Source organism: Lissotriton helveticus, chromosome 4_2, assembly GCF_964261635.1.
Source record: "Lissotriton helveticus chromosome 4_2, aLisHel1.1, whole genome shotgun sequence".
In the NCBI taxonomy this organism is placed as follows: domain Eukaryota; kingdom Metazoa; phylum Chordata; class Amphibia; order Caudata; family Salamandridae; genus Lissotriton; species Lissotriton helveticus.
In genome coordinates this window covers 706,147-726,277 of record NC_136064.1, presented here as the reverse complement: position 1 = coordinate 726,277, position 20,131 = coordinate 706,147, and the positions used below count along the sequence as shown (strand labels likewise).

Here is a 20,131-nt window from a genome sequence, read left to right as displayed (position 1 = left end):
GAGGGTGGGCAGCGCCAGAGCCAGGAGGGATAATGCACGCGAGCGGCGCTTTGAAGCAAACTCTTTTGTGAATGAGCCCAAGACAGTGCTGGCGGGGAAGAGGGGGCGTCTCCAAAGACCTGTGTGAGAGTGCCTGCTGCACATGTATGACACCCCCAGAAGAGCGGAGTACAGAGCGCACTCCAGCGGATGTGTGTGCTGTGACCCGGACTGGAGGAAACTCGCACTTTATAAATGAAGCAGAGACCGAGGCCCGGCAGGCGGGGGGACGGGGGGGGGGGGTTTACCGTTGCCTGCACACATTACAGTCTGGGACTGGGCCAGTGTGCTTGCTCCGTGCCAGGCATGTCAGCGGCTCGCGGGGCGGGAGGGACTTGGAGAAGACGTTCTCAGGATGAGGGACTTTCACTGGACTAGCCCGGATCTTCTATCCTATCATGGCAAGGCTTGTTTTACCGCCCACAAGAGCTCTTGCTGGAAACGGTGCAGGTATAAACCTCCTGGGGAAGGCGGCTGAAAGGTCTGCTCCAGTGCTTGCCACGGTGTAATATGTTTTGCAAAGCGAAAGCAACGTTTCTGTATCCGTTTTTGCGTACACTGTGTTTTCTACATAGCATGCTGGATTAATAACATTTTCGGTACAGTTGACATATTTTGAAAGAATGTTCTGAGGGGTAAAGCAGCAGGTATACCTTCCTGTGCACCGTCCCTCGTGGGCTGTTAGTGCCCTGGTGTGGGGGATAAAATGTGCCCTCGCAGAGTGGGCCCTGGAGCTCGCACGACTTGAGCCATTTTGAAAAACGCAGCGATGTTTATATTTATTAGGACGATATGACATACTGCCTTAATTGCCCACCTTCGACGAAGGAAACGTCACGCAAGGTTTGATCTTGGGGAAGTACCCAAGGACCCCAGCACCCTAATATGTCAAATATTGAGACCCACAGGAAACCAGTTCATCGCACGTTGGAACATTAATGCTGTATATCTATCCTCGCTTTATCTCCCGCATATATCCCCCCCCCCCCACTTTCTCAGCTGTACATTCAGAGCGCGTTGAAACTTTTGACATAAGGTGCCAGATGTTTTTGGGAGAATCCACTTAGAGGGTTCAAGTTGCCTTGTATGCATCTCAAAAGTCCTCTCATTTCATACAGATTTTCTCAATTTCAAGTAGGGCTCTTTTTCGCTTTTGAAATCTGTGCCCCTGGAGAGACGGGGGCGCATGTCCCGTTGAGCTGTAGCAGCGGAGTGAATGGCTGCAGCAGGCCCTGTGGGGTGGCCCTCCAGCACAGGGCTGGGAAACATTATGAATCAAGGGTTTGCCCGGGGGGAGCAGGGGTGTCAGCTTTTCTTCCAATAGGCGGGAAAGGGGCCGTTGTCACTAGGGTGACCAACTGGCATTGGTGCAAATTCAGGACGGTGAGTGTAAAAATTCAGGACAAAGGGTCAAAATTCAGGACACAAATTCAGGAAAGGAAGTCAAAATTTAGGCCATGGAGCATGGGTCACTCCGCTCACAACTGCAGTGCAGCCGCAGAGCACGGGTCACTCCACTCACAACTGCAGTGAAGCCGCAGAGCACGGGTTACTCCGCTCACAACTGCAATGCAGCCACAGAGCATGGGTCACTCCACTTACAACTGTAGTGCAGCCGCAGAGCATGGGTCACACTTGCAGTGCAGCCGCAGAGCATGGTTCACTATGCTCACAACTGCAGTGCAGCCACAGAGAATGGGTCACTCTGCTCACAACTGCAGTGCAGCCACATAGTATGGGTCACTCCACTCACAAATGCAGTGCAGCGGTCGAGCATGGGTCACTCCGTTCACAACTGTAGTGCAGCCACAGACCATGGGTGACTCCGCTCACAACTGCAGTGCAGTCTCAGAGCATGGGTCACTCCACTCACAACTGCAGTGCAGTCACAGAGCACGGATCACTCCGCTCACAACTGCAGTTCAGCCACAGACCATGGGTGACTCCGCTCACAACTGCAGTGCAGTCTCAGAGCATGGGTCACTCTGCTCACAACTGCAGTGCAGCCACAGAGCATGGGACACTCTGCGTGCAGCCACAGAGCATGGGTCACTCTTGGCATTGTAAATGACAATGCCAATTATTTAACGATTTAGCTATTGGCAATGTAAATGACAATGCCATTTATTTAGGATTTAAAAAAAAAAAAAAAGTCACGAGCAATGCCAATAGCTCTACCTTTAATAATGCCGAGACCATTGCATTGTAAATGCTGGTCTCACTTCCTCTTCACAAAATACAACAACATAAATTACAGCAAACTCTGCAATAAATAAATCAAAACAGTTCGAATTGCGATTTCTGCTGTCTACAGTGTAGACTATTTAGTGTTCCTTTCCACTTGCAAGATAAATTTGGTCATTGTAGTTAACCTACAAGTCATCTAAAACAATGTCTTCAAGCAAGTATACTAAAAGGATGTTGTGTATATTTCAATAGACATTGTAGTTACTTGACTACTGGATTCTGTAATCACCACTCTATCTGAATTGTGAACACTTCTGTCTGCAGTGTAGGCCAGAGAGAGTGGTCAGCAAAGGCCCACAGCCACGTAACGTGGTTTTGAGCTGCCCAGTTTGTAATACGCAAAACAAAAAAAAGCGTGTACAGAGCCTGTAATGATACGTATGCATGGTGCAGACAGAGCGCACTGGAGTAATGTCTTTTCCTATAGGACTGCATCATCTACAATAGCGACTCGATCTCAATTGTGAACCCTCCTGTCTGCAGTGTAGGCCAGAGAGAACGGTCAGCAAGGGCCAACAGCAACGTAAAGTGGAATTGAGCTGCCCAGTTTGTAATACGCGAAGCAAAAAAAAGGGTGTGCTGAGCCTGTAATGATAAGTATGCATAGTGCAGACAGAGCGCACTGGAGCAACGTCTTTTCCTACAGGACTGCGTCATCTACAATGGCGACTCGATCTGAATTGTGAACACTGATGTCTGCAGCGTTAATTGAAGGCAGTACTCACACAGACAACCATGAATACTTGTTCTCACTACCTCTTCACACAATACAACAACATAAATTACAGAAAACTCTGCAATAAATAAATCAAAACAATTTGAATTCCGATTTCTGCTGTCCACAGTGTAGACTATTCAGCGTTCCTTCGGACTTGCAAGATGAATTTGGTCATTGTAGTAAACCTATGTCATCTAAAAAAAATTCTTCAAGCAAGTATACTAAAAGGATATTGTGTATATTTCAATAGATGTTCTAGTTACTTGACTACTGGATTCTGTATTTAAACAAATCACCACTCGATCTCAATTGTGAGCCCTGTTGATCGCAGTGTAGGCCAGAGGCACTATTCATTAACGCCTCACAGCCACGTACCGTTGAATTCGAAAGCATGGAGTTGGTTGCATCAGATCAGAGGGGGTACACAGAAATAATCACAGACTTTAACTTCTGACATCCTCAATCATAGAATCAAGACCCCATTTCACTGTCCGGACCTGCTGTATCGCAGTGTACTCCACCGACTGGTGTCAACCAAGCACAATAATCATGTGCAACAGTTAGCTACGCAAGCACATTGTCTGATGCACCTCAACGGAGGGAGTTTGACGAAAACCAAGCAGCAGGTAATATTGTGGAATCAAGACACCGATCCACTATTGCTAATGAATTTGAACTGGCAGAGCACGGGTATTGCCAATTCATCACTCCGATGCGGATAGTAACGCTTTTTGGACCTCAGAGGGCGGTACAGGTCCATCGCCATGTCATGTTTGTCCCAGTAATTGCACTGATACAGTTGATACCACTGTGGCCGAGTCAGAGTCGGGCAATCCCCTAAATTTCGCAGTGTGACCCTAGCTTAGCTATGAAGTGGAAAGGCAACTATGGAGGAATGTGGCTGCAAAGCTAAAACAGCCGCCCCCATCAAAGTAATAAAAGTAATCTGCTTTCTTGGTTCCAGCCTTCATCGCAGTCGCAAACACAGACTTCTGCAAGTCAGACATGCAATTCCCTGTCACAGGACCGCTTGCTATTAGATGTTTTGTGTGTGAAATCTAACAGTATTTGTGAGGAGAAACTGAAACCGCTGTCGGAGTGCTTGGACCGGATAGAGGGTCTATTGGTAAACACCTTTAAACATCCAACCACTGAGCACTTGGGGAACAAAGGTCGTGGCCTATTTACACATGCACTTACATTTTCGCACAACACTTCGTGTGTTAATTTGCATGTCCTAGGTAAGAGCCCCTGTGCTTATTGTCTGGGCAACCGTGGATTATCATCAAATGCAACCATTGAGGGCTCTGACACTGTGAAACCCATAGCCTCAAGCCTCAGCGTTCAGCCTACCTCAGCCCGTTCCCACCTGACAACCTCCAATTCATGTTCTCAGGACACTGGCAGTTCTGCTCTTGCTCCTTGTCAAGACATTTTGTGTCTCGGCCCCGCAGCCTGTCGCCCAGTACTAATTTTGGCTGGTCCGGCCAACAGGAGTCATGGGATCAGCTACGGAAAAGGGTTGCTCACTGGTTGACCAAGTACAAACACTTTAACGTATGGAGCCACAAGAAGGTCATAATGGGGAAGAGGGCGGGGTGGCTTGGTTAGTCAAGGAACAATATTGTGGAGGACTCTATTGTAAGTTTCCAAAGGCTGCCCGCGTACGGAATATATTGAGAGCAAAGGAATTTAACTGTTCAACCAAACCAAGATTGTCACCTTACCTATTGGGTTTTTACAAGCCTTCGGTCTCTGTCCCAGATGCCCGTGCTGACCCTGCCCAGACTCCAAGTGTGCTCTGCACAAACAGGTTCTCCTCTTAGTGATTTGGAGAATATAGATCGACTCAAAGGTCTCATTAGAGATACAGCAGCCATCTATCGATAATGTCACATCTACATTGCACCCCACCACTACTGTTCCCGGGGCCGATCTTGAAGGACAGTGGCCAAGGATGCTTGTGTAGCATCGTCTAACTACACACAATAACGAACCTGTAACATATCCTATTACTGCCCGCACTGGAGTCGGTCTGTTCTTGGGATGGGGAAGCCCTGCCGCTTAAAATATTAAGTTGAAACGTGGCAGGCCTTCGGTCAAAGGTTAATATACCTGACTGGCTCAGATTTATTAGGGGCTATGACATTGTACTATTTCAAGAAACTTTGGACACATTGTCCTTATTGGTAGATGGGTATCAGTGTTTTTGTGTCCCTGCTATTCCCTCACGTTGTGGCGCACTTCTGGGCGATTGGCCATTTGGTTGAGTATTGCCATAGGAGGCAATATTAAACCTGTGGCTACCCTGGATAGCACCTTCCAAGTCATAGTTGCAAGGACTGGTTGGAGTCTGTATATTGTTAATTGTCATAACAATGATTTCAATGGTATCCCAAACACGAAGTCCCCACTACTATTTAATTTTATTTCTAACATAGTGGATGACCTGGCACTGTCAGGGCACGCAGCATACCTTTGCCTGACTAATGATTTCAATGTACGACTTCCTTTCACAAGCCTAGTACTTTGTTCGTCTACAAGTACTGACACGCGCAGTGCAGAATTATTTTCATTTCTTGCCCCCCTTGATCTGGTTAATGCCCTGGAAATAGTAGGACCGATTGGTTGTGAAGTTCCCACTTTTCGGGGTAGACATAGCTCATCTATAACTAAATTATGTGTTTGTCACTTGCAATCTAGAGGTCTTACTCTTACATGGTACAGTAGTCCCAGTGACCACAATCCCATTGAGACCACATTATTCCTTTGCCCACATGGAAAAGTTTAGGATGGATAATGAGGCCTGTGATCTGCAACCTTCTACTGATAACTTGAGGTTGACGTGGAGACTGCTAGGCCCAGTACAAATCTTTAGCACTATAATCAGGGCAAACCTCGGGATGGTGGAACTGTGACTAGCCGAAGAGGCCAATGATTGTCAGGTGATGGAGTCCTTCATTGCTCTTTGTATTAGTATCAGGAAGCCCCTTTCTAAACCTCTACACTGAACCTCCCAGGAAGGTTTAATACTGAATGTTCAGCGGTGAACAGGGCATTGCGCTTAGCCCTGGCTTCTAAACACAAGACTCAGCATTGAGGACCCTACTGTGTAAGCAATATAAAAAGATCCCGGCTAAACAGTGGAAGGACTTAATCAGGACTCAATGGTACATGCTAGTTCAAGAATCACAGCTGAATAACAGTAATCCTTTCAGGACCAATGTATCAGAGTTGAAGCTTAAAAGTTGGCCCTCTAGCTCCATCTTGCTAGTAATATATGGGAGGAGCGCTTTCGTAAAATGTATGCCGCACCATTAACCTCTGACACTTTTTCTATAGACTTGCGTCTTGTATCACTCTTCCGGATGACCTTAACAGAAGTTGAAGACGTCATCAAAGTGTCAGTGGTAAGGTGCCGGGCCCTGACGGTGTCCCAATCGATGTTATGTTTTGGGCACCCCTGCTCACTGACGTTTCGAACAACCTTGCCCACTCCTCCTTGCCTGACACGTAGGGACATCTATCATTGTGCCTATCTTTAAAAAAGGGGATCGATCACTCCCATGTTGCTACCAGCCGATCTCATTCAGGCCCAAAGTGGGAACGGTTGAGCAGTGCCTTAATCTAAATCAGGTCTCCCCCTCTACTTACCATTTATGGATCTATCATCAGCCTTTGACTGTGTGAATTGGTCGAAATTGTGGCTCTTGCTTATAGATCCAGAGGTTTGTGTTCTTGTCAAAAAGAATCACCTTCGTTTTGTCAACAATGAGTTTTAGAAAAAAGTTCTGCATCCAAATAGATACGAGAGTAAGACAATGATTAAGATTTAAAAACTATGGCAAAGTTATCATCGGGGATCAACACAATGTTATAAGTGTCGTTGGCAAGATAGTCGATAGGCCAAAGGATTGGATGAGTTGTACCAGTGGGTCAATATAGAGGTCAAATAAAGTAGGGGACAGGGAGGATCCCTGAGACACCCCACAAGGTAGGGAGAATGCATCAGAATACCATTGTTAAGCTCCACTATGAACTCTGTTTGTAAGAAAGTGTAGGAAGGTACTATCCTTCTGCATGGTTACCCCCACATTTTGCCTGGGGCCAAGCGGTTTTTGACTAGTCTGACTGGGATCCTGCTAATCAGGACCCCAGTCTCTCTACTTTGTCCCCTAAATTGTTATGTTCAGTACTTTGGTACATCCCAGATTGGATACTGGGGTACCCTTATCAATCCCTAGTATATGGTACTAAGGTACCCCAGAGGTCCCCCCATGGGCTGAAGCATGTATTATGCACCCATGGGAGACAATCAAAACTGTACCTACAGGTCTGCCATTGTAGCCTGTGTAAGTTGGTGCTTGCACCACTTACGAAAGATATAGGGTTTCTATATATAGGGTCACTGCACTTAAAACCTATAAGTCACCTGTATAGCAGGCTTTTGTAATCCTGAAGGCAGGGTGCTTGGTTCTAAGTATGAGGGTGCCCATGCATGAGCAGGACACCCCTACAGCCTACGGAGTCCATTCTCCCGGGTTGTAAGTGAAGCAGCCATATACTATATAGTGGGGCACCGCTTAATTACGCGAGTACCATCTCCAAATCGGCTGCAACGCATCCTATCATGTCTGGTATCAAACATGTTGGAATCAGACCCCCCCACTGTAAACGGTATGGGAGGTATGATTCCAAGCACTGGAAGAGCACTCAGTTAGGCTCTCAGTGCTCCCGGTACCAGTCCTCTAGACCCGGACAGCACGACATGGCTGCTGCCGACCAGAGACAAGATTCTGCTCTCCTGCTGCTGAGCCAGGCTCGAGCAGGGGAAGGCAGAACAATAGGTATCCTGTCACAGGGAGGTGTGGCCACCTCCCAGACAGGATTTAGTGTATTGGGGCTGGGTGGGTGCGCTTGCCAGCGACATTCAGTTTGCATGAGGAGCACATTTGGTGTCCCAGTGCTCTGGTGCGAAACTGGACAAAGGACATAGGAGTAACCTCCCCCCTGTCCAAACCCTCCCCTGAATTGTCCCAATGCTTTCCTTAGGGTAGTTAAGGCCTACCTGTGGGTGGGTCCCTAGATTTGTCATAGGACACTATTCAATTGAGACGCCACTTCATTTTCTACCGTCTGGGCACTCTGGACTTTGCTGGACTTAGTTTGGGCTCGACTCCGTCCCCCTTTCAGTCTGCTGCATCGTCTGTGCCTGTGCCCCAGACAAGAACCTTCCAAGGCCTGTGGGCATCCAAGACACTTGAAGGAATCTCCTTTGAAGTGAAGGAGTTACTTCCCTGCATCTGCAGGCACATCAACCAGGCTGCCTGGTCTGCTGATCCTGAGCTCCTACTGACTCAGGAAGGTTCTGCAACACAGGTGGTGGTTCTCCACAACTCTCGAGCCCTGCCCTGCCCTCTCATCAAGTTTGAGGCCAGTATCCCTCGGTGGGAGCCGCAGGAACCGAACACCTGTGCACCACGTTGACTTGCTGTTGCAAAGGCTTGTTGTCTTCCATTCACCAAGATCTTTGGGCTCCAAGTAGCCCCAACAATCTCCAGTGACCAAAATCGTCATCCATCCTGCATTGCTTGCACTGTGGTCTTCATCTTTTGGTGAGCTGCTAGGAGGTCCTTTTGCTACTCCAGTGCCTCCGGCCTGTGGGTCCTGTCAAGGGTCAGCTTTGTTTCCTTTGGGCTCCCCCGATTGCTTGGGGCCTGCCCGGACTCTCCTCCTTGTGGTGAGTCCCCTGGACCTTGCTGGTCCTGACATTGCACCTTCTTCAACATCCATGTAGTTTGCAATTGCCAAGGCTTGTTGGTGGGTGCTCCCGCCGGACATCAACCTCTCGACTTCCGACATGGGACAGCTTGTGCATGGCTCCTTGTCTTCCTCAGCGTCTCCTGGCCCTCACAGCTGCATTGTCAAGGTCACTGTCAACTCTTCTGCAATACCCGACTTCGGTGGGCATTCATCTGCCAGATCTCCTGGCCACTCCTGAGTGACATAGACTCTGTCCCCACTGCTTGCAGGTACCTCTCAACTAGAATCCACCTCCGGATTCCACCAAACACTTTCTACTTCTTCTGCAGGGGCATTTGCCTGAAGTCCTCCATTGGGTTCGACGGCGGTTTCTGACACCACTTCACACCTATGCACACGGCTTCCTTGGTGTAGATAACCTAAGTACTAGGGTATCCACAGGTGGGGTGGCTCTCCAGCCTTCTGTCTTCCACAGGGTTTCTTCAGAGTCCACCGGGAAGGGTTGTTAATGTTTAAAAATCCAACAGCGACTTACACGTTGGCTTGTAAGGAGAACGCAGTTGTGTTCCCACACTGCACACACTCTCCGTGGGGTCCTTATCTAGTCACCTGGGGTTGTTCCTTGGGTCCCCAGCACTTCTACGTCCTCTCGCTCAGGTCTTGATCCGAGTCGTGGATCTTAAACCACTTTCTTATTATATGGGTAGCCCCTCGCCCACCCCCTCCCGGGGGGGGGGGGTCCACTGTGTATTCGGTGCTATTTACTGTATTTTTATGCAAAGTATTGTGTGCATTGTGTTCATCTCTGGATAGGAGATATCTAAACGTGCTAGAGAGTATTATATAATAAATATCGTTTTATAAAACCTGGTGTGTTCTTTTTCCATTTAATCTATACTATAAGATTGCATTCTGGTAAAAACAAGCTGCTTTTAACTCCTTCTGGGCTCAGCCTGAAGGCTGCTCTCCACAGCTATCACTTACATTAGTGGATATCATATACCAGGCCAGCTTCTCACAGACAGGACTTAAAAAGGAATAATGCTGCACTGCGAATGCCAACCCTCTCAGGCCTGTCGATCAGAACTTCATGGTTAACCATATCGGATGCAGCTGAGTGGTCCAAGAGGATCAGAGCAGCTTGTCCTCCCAAATCCACTAGCTTCCGAATGTCCCCTGAGGCCACCACCGGGGCAGATTCAGTCGAATGGTGGGCTGTTGAACGAGATTAAGGAAATCCTTTGAGTACAGAAAGGCTGTGAGCTCTTTGTGGACTACCTTTTCCAGGATTTTGGCCGGTAAAGGCAGCCGAGAGATGGGGCGGCACAAAAGAACTTGGACTTACCTATTTAGAAAATCGCATTACGGGTTGGCCAGTCTTACTGTGGCTTGTAATCTGGAGGAACTCCCAGGAGGCCTTATCGAAAGATATTAGAATGGATTGTCGCTCCCTAGACAGAGGGTCACTCATTCCTTGGTTGGCATATTTGAAGGCAGAATATTGTAAGACTGGTATGCAATCTGCCTCCACTGACCCACTATCTTGCACTGGAGTAAACAAAAAGACCGTGGCAAAAACAGGTTATAACAATGAGGAATCTCGTCAGATAAGGGAATCGGAGGGGAAGCCCATGTGATGGCCTATTTAAACCCGAGTGAATCGGATTGTTCCATTGAATACATTTGGCATGTATATAGCCGTTGGGAACATTCTTTGTTATTCCGTTTCAGATCAGATACAATGAAATATTTGCTATGCTTCCCCTTGGGCTTTGCGCAGATTTTCAATGCTAAGCCCTGCCCCTGCAAGAATATATTGGGCCAATCGATGCTCCATTTTACCTTCTTTTGTCAAATTTATGCAAGGTGCACTAGACTCTTTTTAATTAAAAGAATTGACATAATGTTGATCAATGCAGGCCTGCCTCTAGATTTGTATTGTTACTATCTAATGCTGAAGCTACTTTGCAGATCGGGCCTGTTTTAAATCAGCTGTTCGAGCTTGCAGGTCCATGTTGTCCTAAAAATATTTGCTGCTATTATAGTTTTTTTGACAATGTTTTTATTACCATACTTTTTATCCTTATATTTTATGAATTGCATTTTTCGTGTTTGTTTATGTTGTATGATGCTTTTATAGATTGAATTGAATACAAAAACCAGTCTGTTTGTTTTTTCACTGTAGCATGCTTTTTAGAATCTTAGCCAGGATGCTAAATGTACGTCAGACATATTGGCTTCTTAGCCCTGCCCAGTTACTGAGCCTCAGTGCTACTTTCCTTCATTTCCCATGCCGGAGCCCAGTCATTTAGGATAAGAACAGCCACCCCTTCCCCTCCACACACTTGAAGGAATGAAGCAGCCTAGAAACCTTGAGCCACTGGTCCAGTCTAGTCCTGAAACCATTCAATTCACTTTTTGTGTCCAATTTTGAAAAAGCACCGCTTGATGAATCAGTCCAATCAAATACGAGAGATAGATAACTCTCCCAATATCCTTGTATATAGACGCTGAGTCTTTATATGTATTTCAATGCTTGTTTAATGTTCCATTTTAGACAAAAGCCAGCCAACGCGTTTCGTTCTAAGATAGAACTTTTTCAGGGCAGAAAAGCAGTCCCGTGCGCGGTATTATCCAACAAGAAGAGGGGGGAAAGTCCTTTATTTCCGACTCCCCACGACAGACTCTATGTTAAGAGTAGTATATATACACTTCATGAAATTGTCCTTCATCTAGTTCAGTGTATGCATAAACACAGCTAACTAGAAACCGATACCTTCTATTAGATCAGCGATCTTAAATTACGAGTCCATGGTATTATAGCTGAGGGTATATATTATTCAAAATTCCCAAAGGGCGAATATTTCCACGGTAGTCACCTCGTTTGTTGGTCACAATAAACCAAAACCGCGACATTCCTCCAGTTCAGAAACACGCCGCCTCTGCTGTAGAGGCGGCGTGTTTCAGCGTCTATATACAAGGATATTGGGAGAGTTATCTATCTCTCGTATTTGATTCATCAAGCGGTGCTTTTTCAAAATTGGACACAAAAATTGACATTCACCCTATGTTTTGGGGTGGTGCCCTTAGGACAGAGGGCATTTGAAAAAATAGCACGCTAAGCATTGGAAATACTTTGGTTTTCTTTCTCTGACAGGTCCACTGTCCAAGGTGTTAATGTATAAACCATTCAATTCACTATTGTCAGCTAAGAGCCAGAAACTACCTGAAATGCCACGCACAGGTGCCCCTCCATCTCACTTTCAACCCAGCACCTTGTTGCCATGGTAGAACGGATTTAGCTCCAATTTCATGGGATTATTATCCAGATTCATGTCCTAACCAAGTACAGTTCCCCCCCCCCCCCCCGCCCATGCAGCCTTCATCACCCCCTCTTTTAATGGCGGCCATTTCACGGTTTCCTTTTTTGCCAACTCTGGCCTTGGCATATGTGCCTGCCTTAACTCCCCCTGCTGGCTTAGTTGTAGCTTCCGTGCAAGAATTTACTCATTTTAAATCGAGTTCGCCAATCCTAATCCCCAATTCCGGGTCTTGGTTCTTGATCCTTTCCATCATAACACCAACATGGCTGCCACACCATGGATGTGGTTATCCTCTTGTTTGAGTTATTTTTGCAAGTCAAGGCAGTTCTCTAAGGCCTGCAGAACTCACATGCACCTGGGCCCCTTGACCATGGCTGGGTTTGGTGGCTCAGTGAACCAATGTATCCACTCTAGTATTGGGACTTGCATCTTATGGTCAAAGGTTTGACTCTCTGCAGTTCCACTCAGCCTTTCATCTTTCTTAGGTTGATAAAAATGAGTACCATTGAGTTGGCTAACAACAAACAGCTGGTATTTCAACACCAAGATGTCATGTCAATAAGTAGAGGAGCCACCGAAGGCTTGAGCCAGTGCCTAGCTAGGACTCGAGGTTCCAACCTCTAGCTCAAAACGAGCCGAGCGTCCATGTATTTTCATCCTTCTACTCATGATATAAGCTTTTTGTGCCAAGAATTAAAGACAAAGCAGTAACCTTTGATATAAAACATATCAAGAAAGAGGTGCTCATTTAGTGGCCGAACTAAAACGGAGACCAGAAAACATGGGGTCAATCTCTGCTTCCCTGTTTAACCAAACTGCATGATCCTAGGCAAATATTTTATTTCTCATAGCCTCCTTTTTGCTTCAGTATCAAATACAAGGGCACCTCCCTTCAATTAGGTGAGTTCAGGATGTGCAGGGCACAAAAACCTATTGTTTGACTTAATAAACTAATTTCAATCAGTAAACAACATTTACCCCAAATCTTTTTCCCCGCAGGGAATCACAATGCGGTCATTACAATGACCGCGTTGTGATTCCGCATACCTTACTCCGCAAGTCGGAACAACGACTTTCGGAGGGGGGGGGGGGTGTTGGATTTAAAATCCAACACCTTCCCTATTGTCTGCACAGACTGGAGTCGGAATAGTAAATTATACTATTCCGACATCCAGCGCCCCCACTCCGCAAGTCGTTGTTCCGACTTGCGGAATAATGGTTGTAACAACCACGTTGTGATTTCCTGCGGGGAAAAAAGTCTGCGGAATAACATCATACATTAATTTTAATCATATAGGACGCCTCTGACAACTGACGCCGATTTGTTTACTAATGGCATTGCGGTCAGGCGGGGGTCGGGATGTTTAAAAAATATCACTTTTAATAAATACCTCTCAATACACTGAGTGATATGATCGGATGTTCCAATGTGAAACACTACCGCATGTTAAAGAAATACACTTTTATGAATTTTGAAAAGACGTTAGGACGTTTTTAGTTTACATGTGGCTTGCTGACTCGACGCGTGCACAGGCTTTTTGAGCCAATGAAGTCCTTGGTTAAGCTCTCCCTGTTAATTTATTGGTTCGCCCACCTCCATCAACAAGCATTGCTAATGCAAGCATGACAACAGCCTACTCCTCAGGGTTTCATCACCAGGGCACAGAGAGCGGAACAGCCAATACCTACTCTTGGAGGCTGGTTTTGGGCATGGAATAGGTATCACTTATCTCGTGCAAAAACAGATTATAAAAAGAATAAGACTGCTTGAACAAAGAAGAGTAATACCAATTATATAAAGTAAACTTGCATCAGCATTAATAGGTTTTATGGCAGTCCGATCGCTACTTGGGGATTTAGAGTAAACACAATTCTACGTCAGGACCGGAGGCTCAGGGTATGCTTTTCTTTCTTTAGTAAGAATTCAACAGCAGCCAATAACAAAGTAATAATACACAACAAGCATAGGCCAAGACAATAGGTCCCACCTATGCAAGCAATGCTGTACATCAGAATGGCTGCTGTTCACCGTGGCAAAAAGTAAGTAGGGGAAAGAAGAGTGGCATGGATTGGAGTTTGTGGAGTGGCATAGAGCGGTGTACAGAAGAGTGGAGAGGAGTGAAGTGGAGTGGCATAGAGTGGTGTACAGAAGAGTGGAGAGAAGTGGAGTGGAGTGGCATAGAGCGGTGTACAGAAGAGTGGATAGGAGTGAAGTGGAGTGGCATTGAGTGGTGTACAGAAGAGTGGAGAGAAGTGGAGTGGAGTGGCATAGAGCGGTGTACAGAAGAGTGGATAGGAGTGAAGTGGAGTGGCATTGAGTGGTGTACAGAAGAGTGGAGAGAAGTGGAGTGGAGTGGCATAGAGCGGTGTACAGAAGAGTGGATAGGAGTGAAGTGGAGTGGCATAGAGTGGTGTACAGAAGAGTGGAGAGAAGTGGAGTGGCATCGAGTGGTGTACAGAAGAGTGGAGAGGAGTGAAGTGGAGTGGCATAGAGTGGTGTACAGAAGAGTGGATAGGAGTGAAGTGGAGTGGCATAGAGTGGTGTACAGAAGAGTGGAGAGAAGTGGAGTGGAGTGGCATCGAGTGGTGTACAGAAGAGTGGAGAGGAGTGAAGTGGAGTGGCATAGAGTGGTGTACAGAAGAGTGGAGAGGAGTGAAGTGGAGTGGCATAGCGTGGTGTACAGAAGAGTGGTGTGGAGAGGAGTGGAGTGGCATAGAGTGGTGTACAGTGGAGTGGTGTGTAGTGTCATGGAGTATCGTAAAGTGTTGTGGAATGTCGTGGAGTGAGTAGAGTGTTGTAGAGTAGAAGGACCTAGAGTGGAGCACACTGTCAGTCGAGTGGAGTGGAATAGAGGATTTTGCGTAGAGTGGCGTACCGGGGAGTAGAATGTCAGAGAGGAGTAGAGCATCATAGAATAGAGCTGAGTAGAGTTGCATGGAGTGACAGACGTATTTGCGTAGAGCGTCAGAGTGTATTAGAAATAGAAATGGCATGGAGTGTATCAGAGTTTAATGGAGTAGAGAATTGTAGAGTGAAGCGTCAGAGTGGAAAGTCATACAGTGGCCTAGAGTGAAGTGGCATATAGTACAGCGGTGCACAATAGATTAGCGTAGAGTGCAGTGGCTTAGATTGCATTGGTTTTGAGTAAAGTGCTGTACAGTGCATTGGTGTAGAGTGCAGTGATGACCAGTAGAGTACAGTGGCATAGAGTAGAGCGATGCAGAGTAGCCCGCAGTGTCGTTGAGTGCAATGGCGCAGAGGGCATAGAGTGCAGTGGCAGAGTGCAGAGGTGTAGAGTAGATTGTTTCAGAGTAGAGTGAAGTGGTGGAGTGTGGAGTGGTGCAGGGTAGTGTCACAGAGTGCAGTGGCCTAGACTGTAGTGGTACTGTGTAGAGTGCAGTGTCAAGAGTGCAGTGGCTTAGATTGCATTGGTTTTGAGTAAAGTGCTGTACAGTGCATTGGTGTGGAGTGCAGTGATGACCGGTAGAGCACAGTGGCATAGAGTAGAGCGATGCAGAGTAGACTGCAGTGTTGTAGAGTGCAATGGCACAGAGGGGCGTAGCATGCAGTGGCAGAGTGCAGAGGTGTAGAGTAGATTGTTTCAGAGTAGCGTGAAGTGGTGTAGAGTGGAGTGGTGCAGGGTAGTGTCACAGCGAGCCGTGGTCTAGACTGTAGTGCTATGGTGTAGAGTGCAGTGTCATAGAGTGCAGTGGTGCACAGTAAATTAAACTGGTGTGGAGTGCATTGGTGTAAAGTGCAGTAGAGTGGCGTAGAGCGGTGCAGAATAGAGTGCAGTGGCAGAGTAGAGGGGCAGAGAGTGTGGCGCATGGTGCAGAGTAAAATGACAGAGTGCAATGTGTACAGTGGCGTAGAGTGCAGTGTCGTATAGTATGGTGGTGTAGACTGCAGTGGCATAGACTGCAGCAGTATTAAAATGAGTGGAGATTGGCACAGAGTGCAATAGAATAGTTTAGACTGCAGTGGAATAGAGTAGATAGTTTTATAGTAGAGTAAAGTGGCATAGAGTAGAGTGGATTTCCATAGAGTACAGTGGAAAAGTGTGGAGCGATGCAGAGTGACGTACAGTGAAGTGGCATAGAGTGGAGTGGTGAAGGATAGAGTGCATTGGCATAGGAGTGGAGTGATTCAGAGTAGAGTGGATTGGTTTAGAGTAAAGTGGTGCAGTGGCACAGAGTACAGTCATGCAGAGTAGGGTGTCAGAGTGCAGTGTCAGAGTGGTGAAGAAAGAGTGGTATAGAGTACAGTGGTGCAGAGTAGAATAGAGTGGCGTAGATGTAGTGATGTGGAACGCAATGGTGTAGAGTGACGTAGAGTGTAGTGACGTAGATTACAGTGGCATACAGTAGAATGTTGTTGAGTATATTGGCACAAAGTGCAGCGGTGCAAAGTAGTTGGCATCGGTGCAGTGGTTTTGAGTAAAGTGAATAGGCGTAGAGTGCAATGGTTTAGCAGTAGAGTGGCGTAGAAAAGTGCACCCAAGAAGGAGAAGGTAATTGATATGCTGGTATGCAAGTGTGGTGTTGGGGCTTTAAATCCTGAGCCAATGAGAGTTGCTGGTGTCACATCTCATGCTAGATATGTGCTGGGGAATGGTTCTTTACATAACCGAGTAGTGGCAAAATTAACCCTGTCAAGGAACTGTGTGCTTTACATGCCGGAGCAATGTGGACACTGGCATCATTGCATTACATGCAACAAGATGGATTGATACTTTCTGGAGCCCAGCAGCCTGGTGGTGATGAATAACCCTCGGCTGCCCCAGCACTTCGAGCAGCCATGGCCTAGTTAATAATCAGTGACCCCTCCAGGGCAACGGGTGCCAGTGCAGCATCAAAAATGATGTTGTGTTTCCTGGCATTAGATTAGTCACTATACCAGACACTACAAGACCCAGGGAACAGCTATTTGCCTGACGCGTATCCGGCACTTAATATGTTTCGCAGACACATGTGATTTGCTGTTGGAGAGAAATATTAATCTTTTGTGCTGTGGAAGACTTAAGTATTGGAGTATTTCTACAGTTCCTCTTTAGCATTTCTTGTAAAACCTATTGCTTTTTAGCCAATATATTTAGAAAAGTGTGCAATCTTTTATTTAAAAAAATGAATTGGGAAAAAAATCTTCTATTACCTCAATTTAGGAGATTAGGCTCGACTGTCGCGCATACAATGTAAAATTCGGATTGGTAGGAACATATCTCCAGGGCTGATTTTGGTTCCCATAACAAGTCTGAAGTGGGGTTGGATAACATGTGGGACACAGAAACCTGATCATAACTGAAGCTTTCATGAGACCCCTAGGAGCACAGACAACTTTATTGTTTCATTAAACAAACACTTCCGGCCTCCGCATATGTATTTCATCGAAAATTGAGTAAAGATCACCTTCGAAGCCTTTCAAAATCGAGTCACAAAAGCAACACAATCAAAGACAGTTGTGGTTAGCCAAGAAGCTCAGCTCCGCACACACCACAAGAAAAATACCCTACATAAATGATTAAAAAAAGAATCCGGGCCCTTGCAAATGTTTAACGTGGACTTTAACCTCTCGCTGGGCGCAGGGGGAGTTTTAAATTGCTGTTTTCTTAGGCATTTCACGCATATTTAATATTCTGTAATGGTTTCACTAAAATGGAAAGACGTAACCATGACAAAAGTTGAATTATGGCAAACCCCCCCACGCCTTTCTGGCGAGCAATTCTTGGAATACAAAAGGACCCGCGCTGCGTGTCTCAGCAGCGGTCCCGTACCAGCAGCGACGCCGAAGCACTGGCCTTCGGAAAGCACAACCGCCAATGGGAAGAGCTCTGAATGTGAGTTTCGAAAACAAAAGTAAAGCCTCTACAACTCCCCGTCCGACCAGCTGGAGGCCCCGGGGCACTTTCGAGCTTAGAAATGGAGTGAAACTGTAAACTATCACTTTTTATATCGAATATTATCCTGATGTTAATCAGGTTTCAAAGAACTATTTTTGAGAGGCAAAAAAAGAAACCGAGGCACTTGGAGACAAGGTGATTCGCACACGATCATACAATTTGCGCAAGTGGGATACGCTAGGAGTATATATACACCTCTGGTCTGTTGGCGTTAAGTATACATCTTGCAGAAAGACCCAACCTAGCCTCAGTCATTTTCCACCCATAGAACCTACCACCTTCCTGCAACAGAAATATCAAATAGATGGAAAGAAGACAGTCTGAAACAGCAGGTGCCACATGACTCAGTCTCGTGTGAGACCTTCAGCCAAGGTTCATTTAAGAAAATAAATAATCTCGTGCACCTGGATGCCAAATGAAAGGCAATTATTTTGCCATTCAACAGTAACACCAAAGCAGAAGAATGCCATTTGTGACGCGATTTAAAATACTCTGTATACAAAGGTATCTTTAAAAAATCTTATAAAGGGGCCCTGGCCGCAACTAGTTACAGAGTTTTAACCAACTACCATTGCATTCTGGGACGTGTAGTTTCATGCGTAAATTCGTAAGAAGCCCGGTGTGACAAAACTCCATGTGCTGAACAGCCGGTAAGCACAGTCAAAACGATGTCCCGACAGCAACAAATGAACTATTTTCAAGACAACCCAACAAAGAAGATAGGAAGAAGTGCGGCTGGCCACCGAATTTCTAAGCGCTATACAAATAGTAATTATAAAGTTAAAAGATGTGCTTCATCTCAACCGGTCCCAGTCCACGAGGGGGACATCTTCTTCCAGCCCTGGATTCTTACTCACCAGCATGCTGGCACTTGTAGTTTTACTTTCTATGGTAATCACAGACACCCCAAAACCCTCGTGCGTAGTAACGCATAGAAAAACATTTAACTGTTAGGATGTAAGCCATCACACCAGGCGCCCTCACCTGTCTTGCCAACGCCGCTGCCCCCCAGCACGACAATCTTGATAACCTTGTTGGGCGCGCAGTCCGGGGGCGGGTACTCCGGGATGGGCACCAGGAGAAAGTTACTCGAGTGCTGGGACATGTTGGCATCCCTGAGTGTCAGACGCATCCCTTAAGCCCTGACGGGGAGACCATCCGAGCCATAGCAGTGGGTTTCCTCTGTTTCCTACCCTGCTGCCCCGGGGACGCGGGCGTGGGAGGGGCCTTTCTTTCCTCTCCCCCCAAGCAGCACAAAACGGTCCTCCCGCCAACCGGATAAGTTGTCTCCTCGAGAACAGAGAGGATTGTGAGTCTGGAGGGAGCCTGCCGTGGGACTCGGAGCCAGCAGCCCTAAGCCAATCAGATGACGCCAGGGGCGGCGGGATTGATTCATGGGTTCAGTGATGGCTCGGATTTCCATGTTAATACTTCACGGCTGTGTCGTTCCCTGACAAGCTGGTGCACACCTCTGCTCCCGCACAGGTACACACACTGCCGTCACGCAGAGTGCACGCTGTCCCGTGTCAGGCACACAAGGTCCTTTCGCACAGAGTTCACGCTGTCCCGTGTCAAGCACACTCTTCCCACAGAGTTCACGTTATCCTGTGTCTGGAGTGAGTAGTTCTTTCGGTCCTGTGTTGTTTCTTTTATTTCTTTGAAGTTGCATTCTGTTCTTTCCTTTTATACGAAGCGATGCCAAGTGGCTGGGTTTCCTCTGGTGTGTCTTCAGTCAGTCCTCCGTTTATAGCTAACAAGCAGCCCCCCCCCTAATAAATGTATTATACAGGGCTTTAAGTGGGATGAAAAAACTGGGGGTGCTCTCAAAGGGGCGTGGCCAGTGTAATTAGGGGCGTGGCTTTAAAACACATGCTAAAAATCTGTGCTTAGCTTAGTGTGCCGCCTCACTTCTATTTTGCTGTTTCTTTCATTGCATCCAGATATGTGATACAACAAGTAACATCATACCTACAAGTAAGAACTATTGGCTTTGTCAATGGTTATTAGTTGCATAAGATAAATAAGCTGAAACTATAACTTGTTATATATAATACTGAAAAAGCTTCCAATTAAAGCCCTGGTGACACCATGACAATCTTGCTGCTGCAGAGTTTCAAGAAGAGAAGGGAAATCCATAAAGAAAA

General features: G+C 46.6%; 1 protein-coding gene across 2 annotated transcripts in view; it reads right to left on the bottom strand.

Moving 5' to 3' along the window:
- Positions 1-19,355, bottom strand: part of LOC144752013 (ras-like protein family member 11A-like) — a 217,727-nt gene extending 198,372 nt beyond the window's left edge. Inside the window, exon 1 of one of the 2 annotated variants that reach the window (XM_078639974.1) lies at positions 18,972-19,355. In XM_078639974.1, the coding sequence (XP_078496100.1) occupies positions 18,972-19,119 (148 nt within the window). In that variant the 5' untranslated portion in view covers positions 19,120-19,355. The remainder of the gene's footprint in view (positions 1-18,971) is intronic. The other variant, XM_078639973.1, reaches the window with a different exon arrangement.
- Positions 19,356-20,131: the final 776 nt, after the last annotated feature.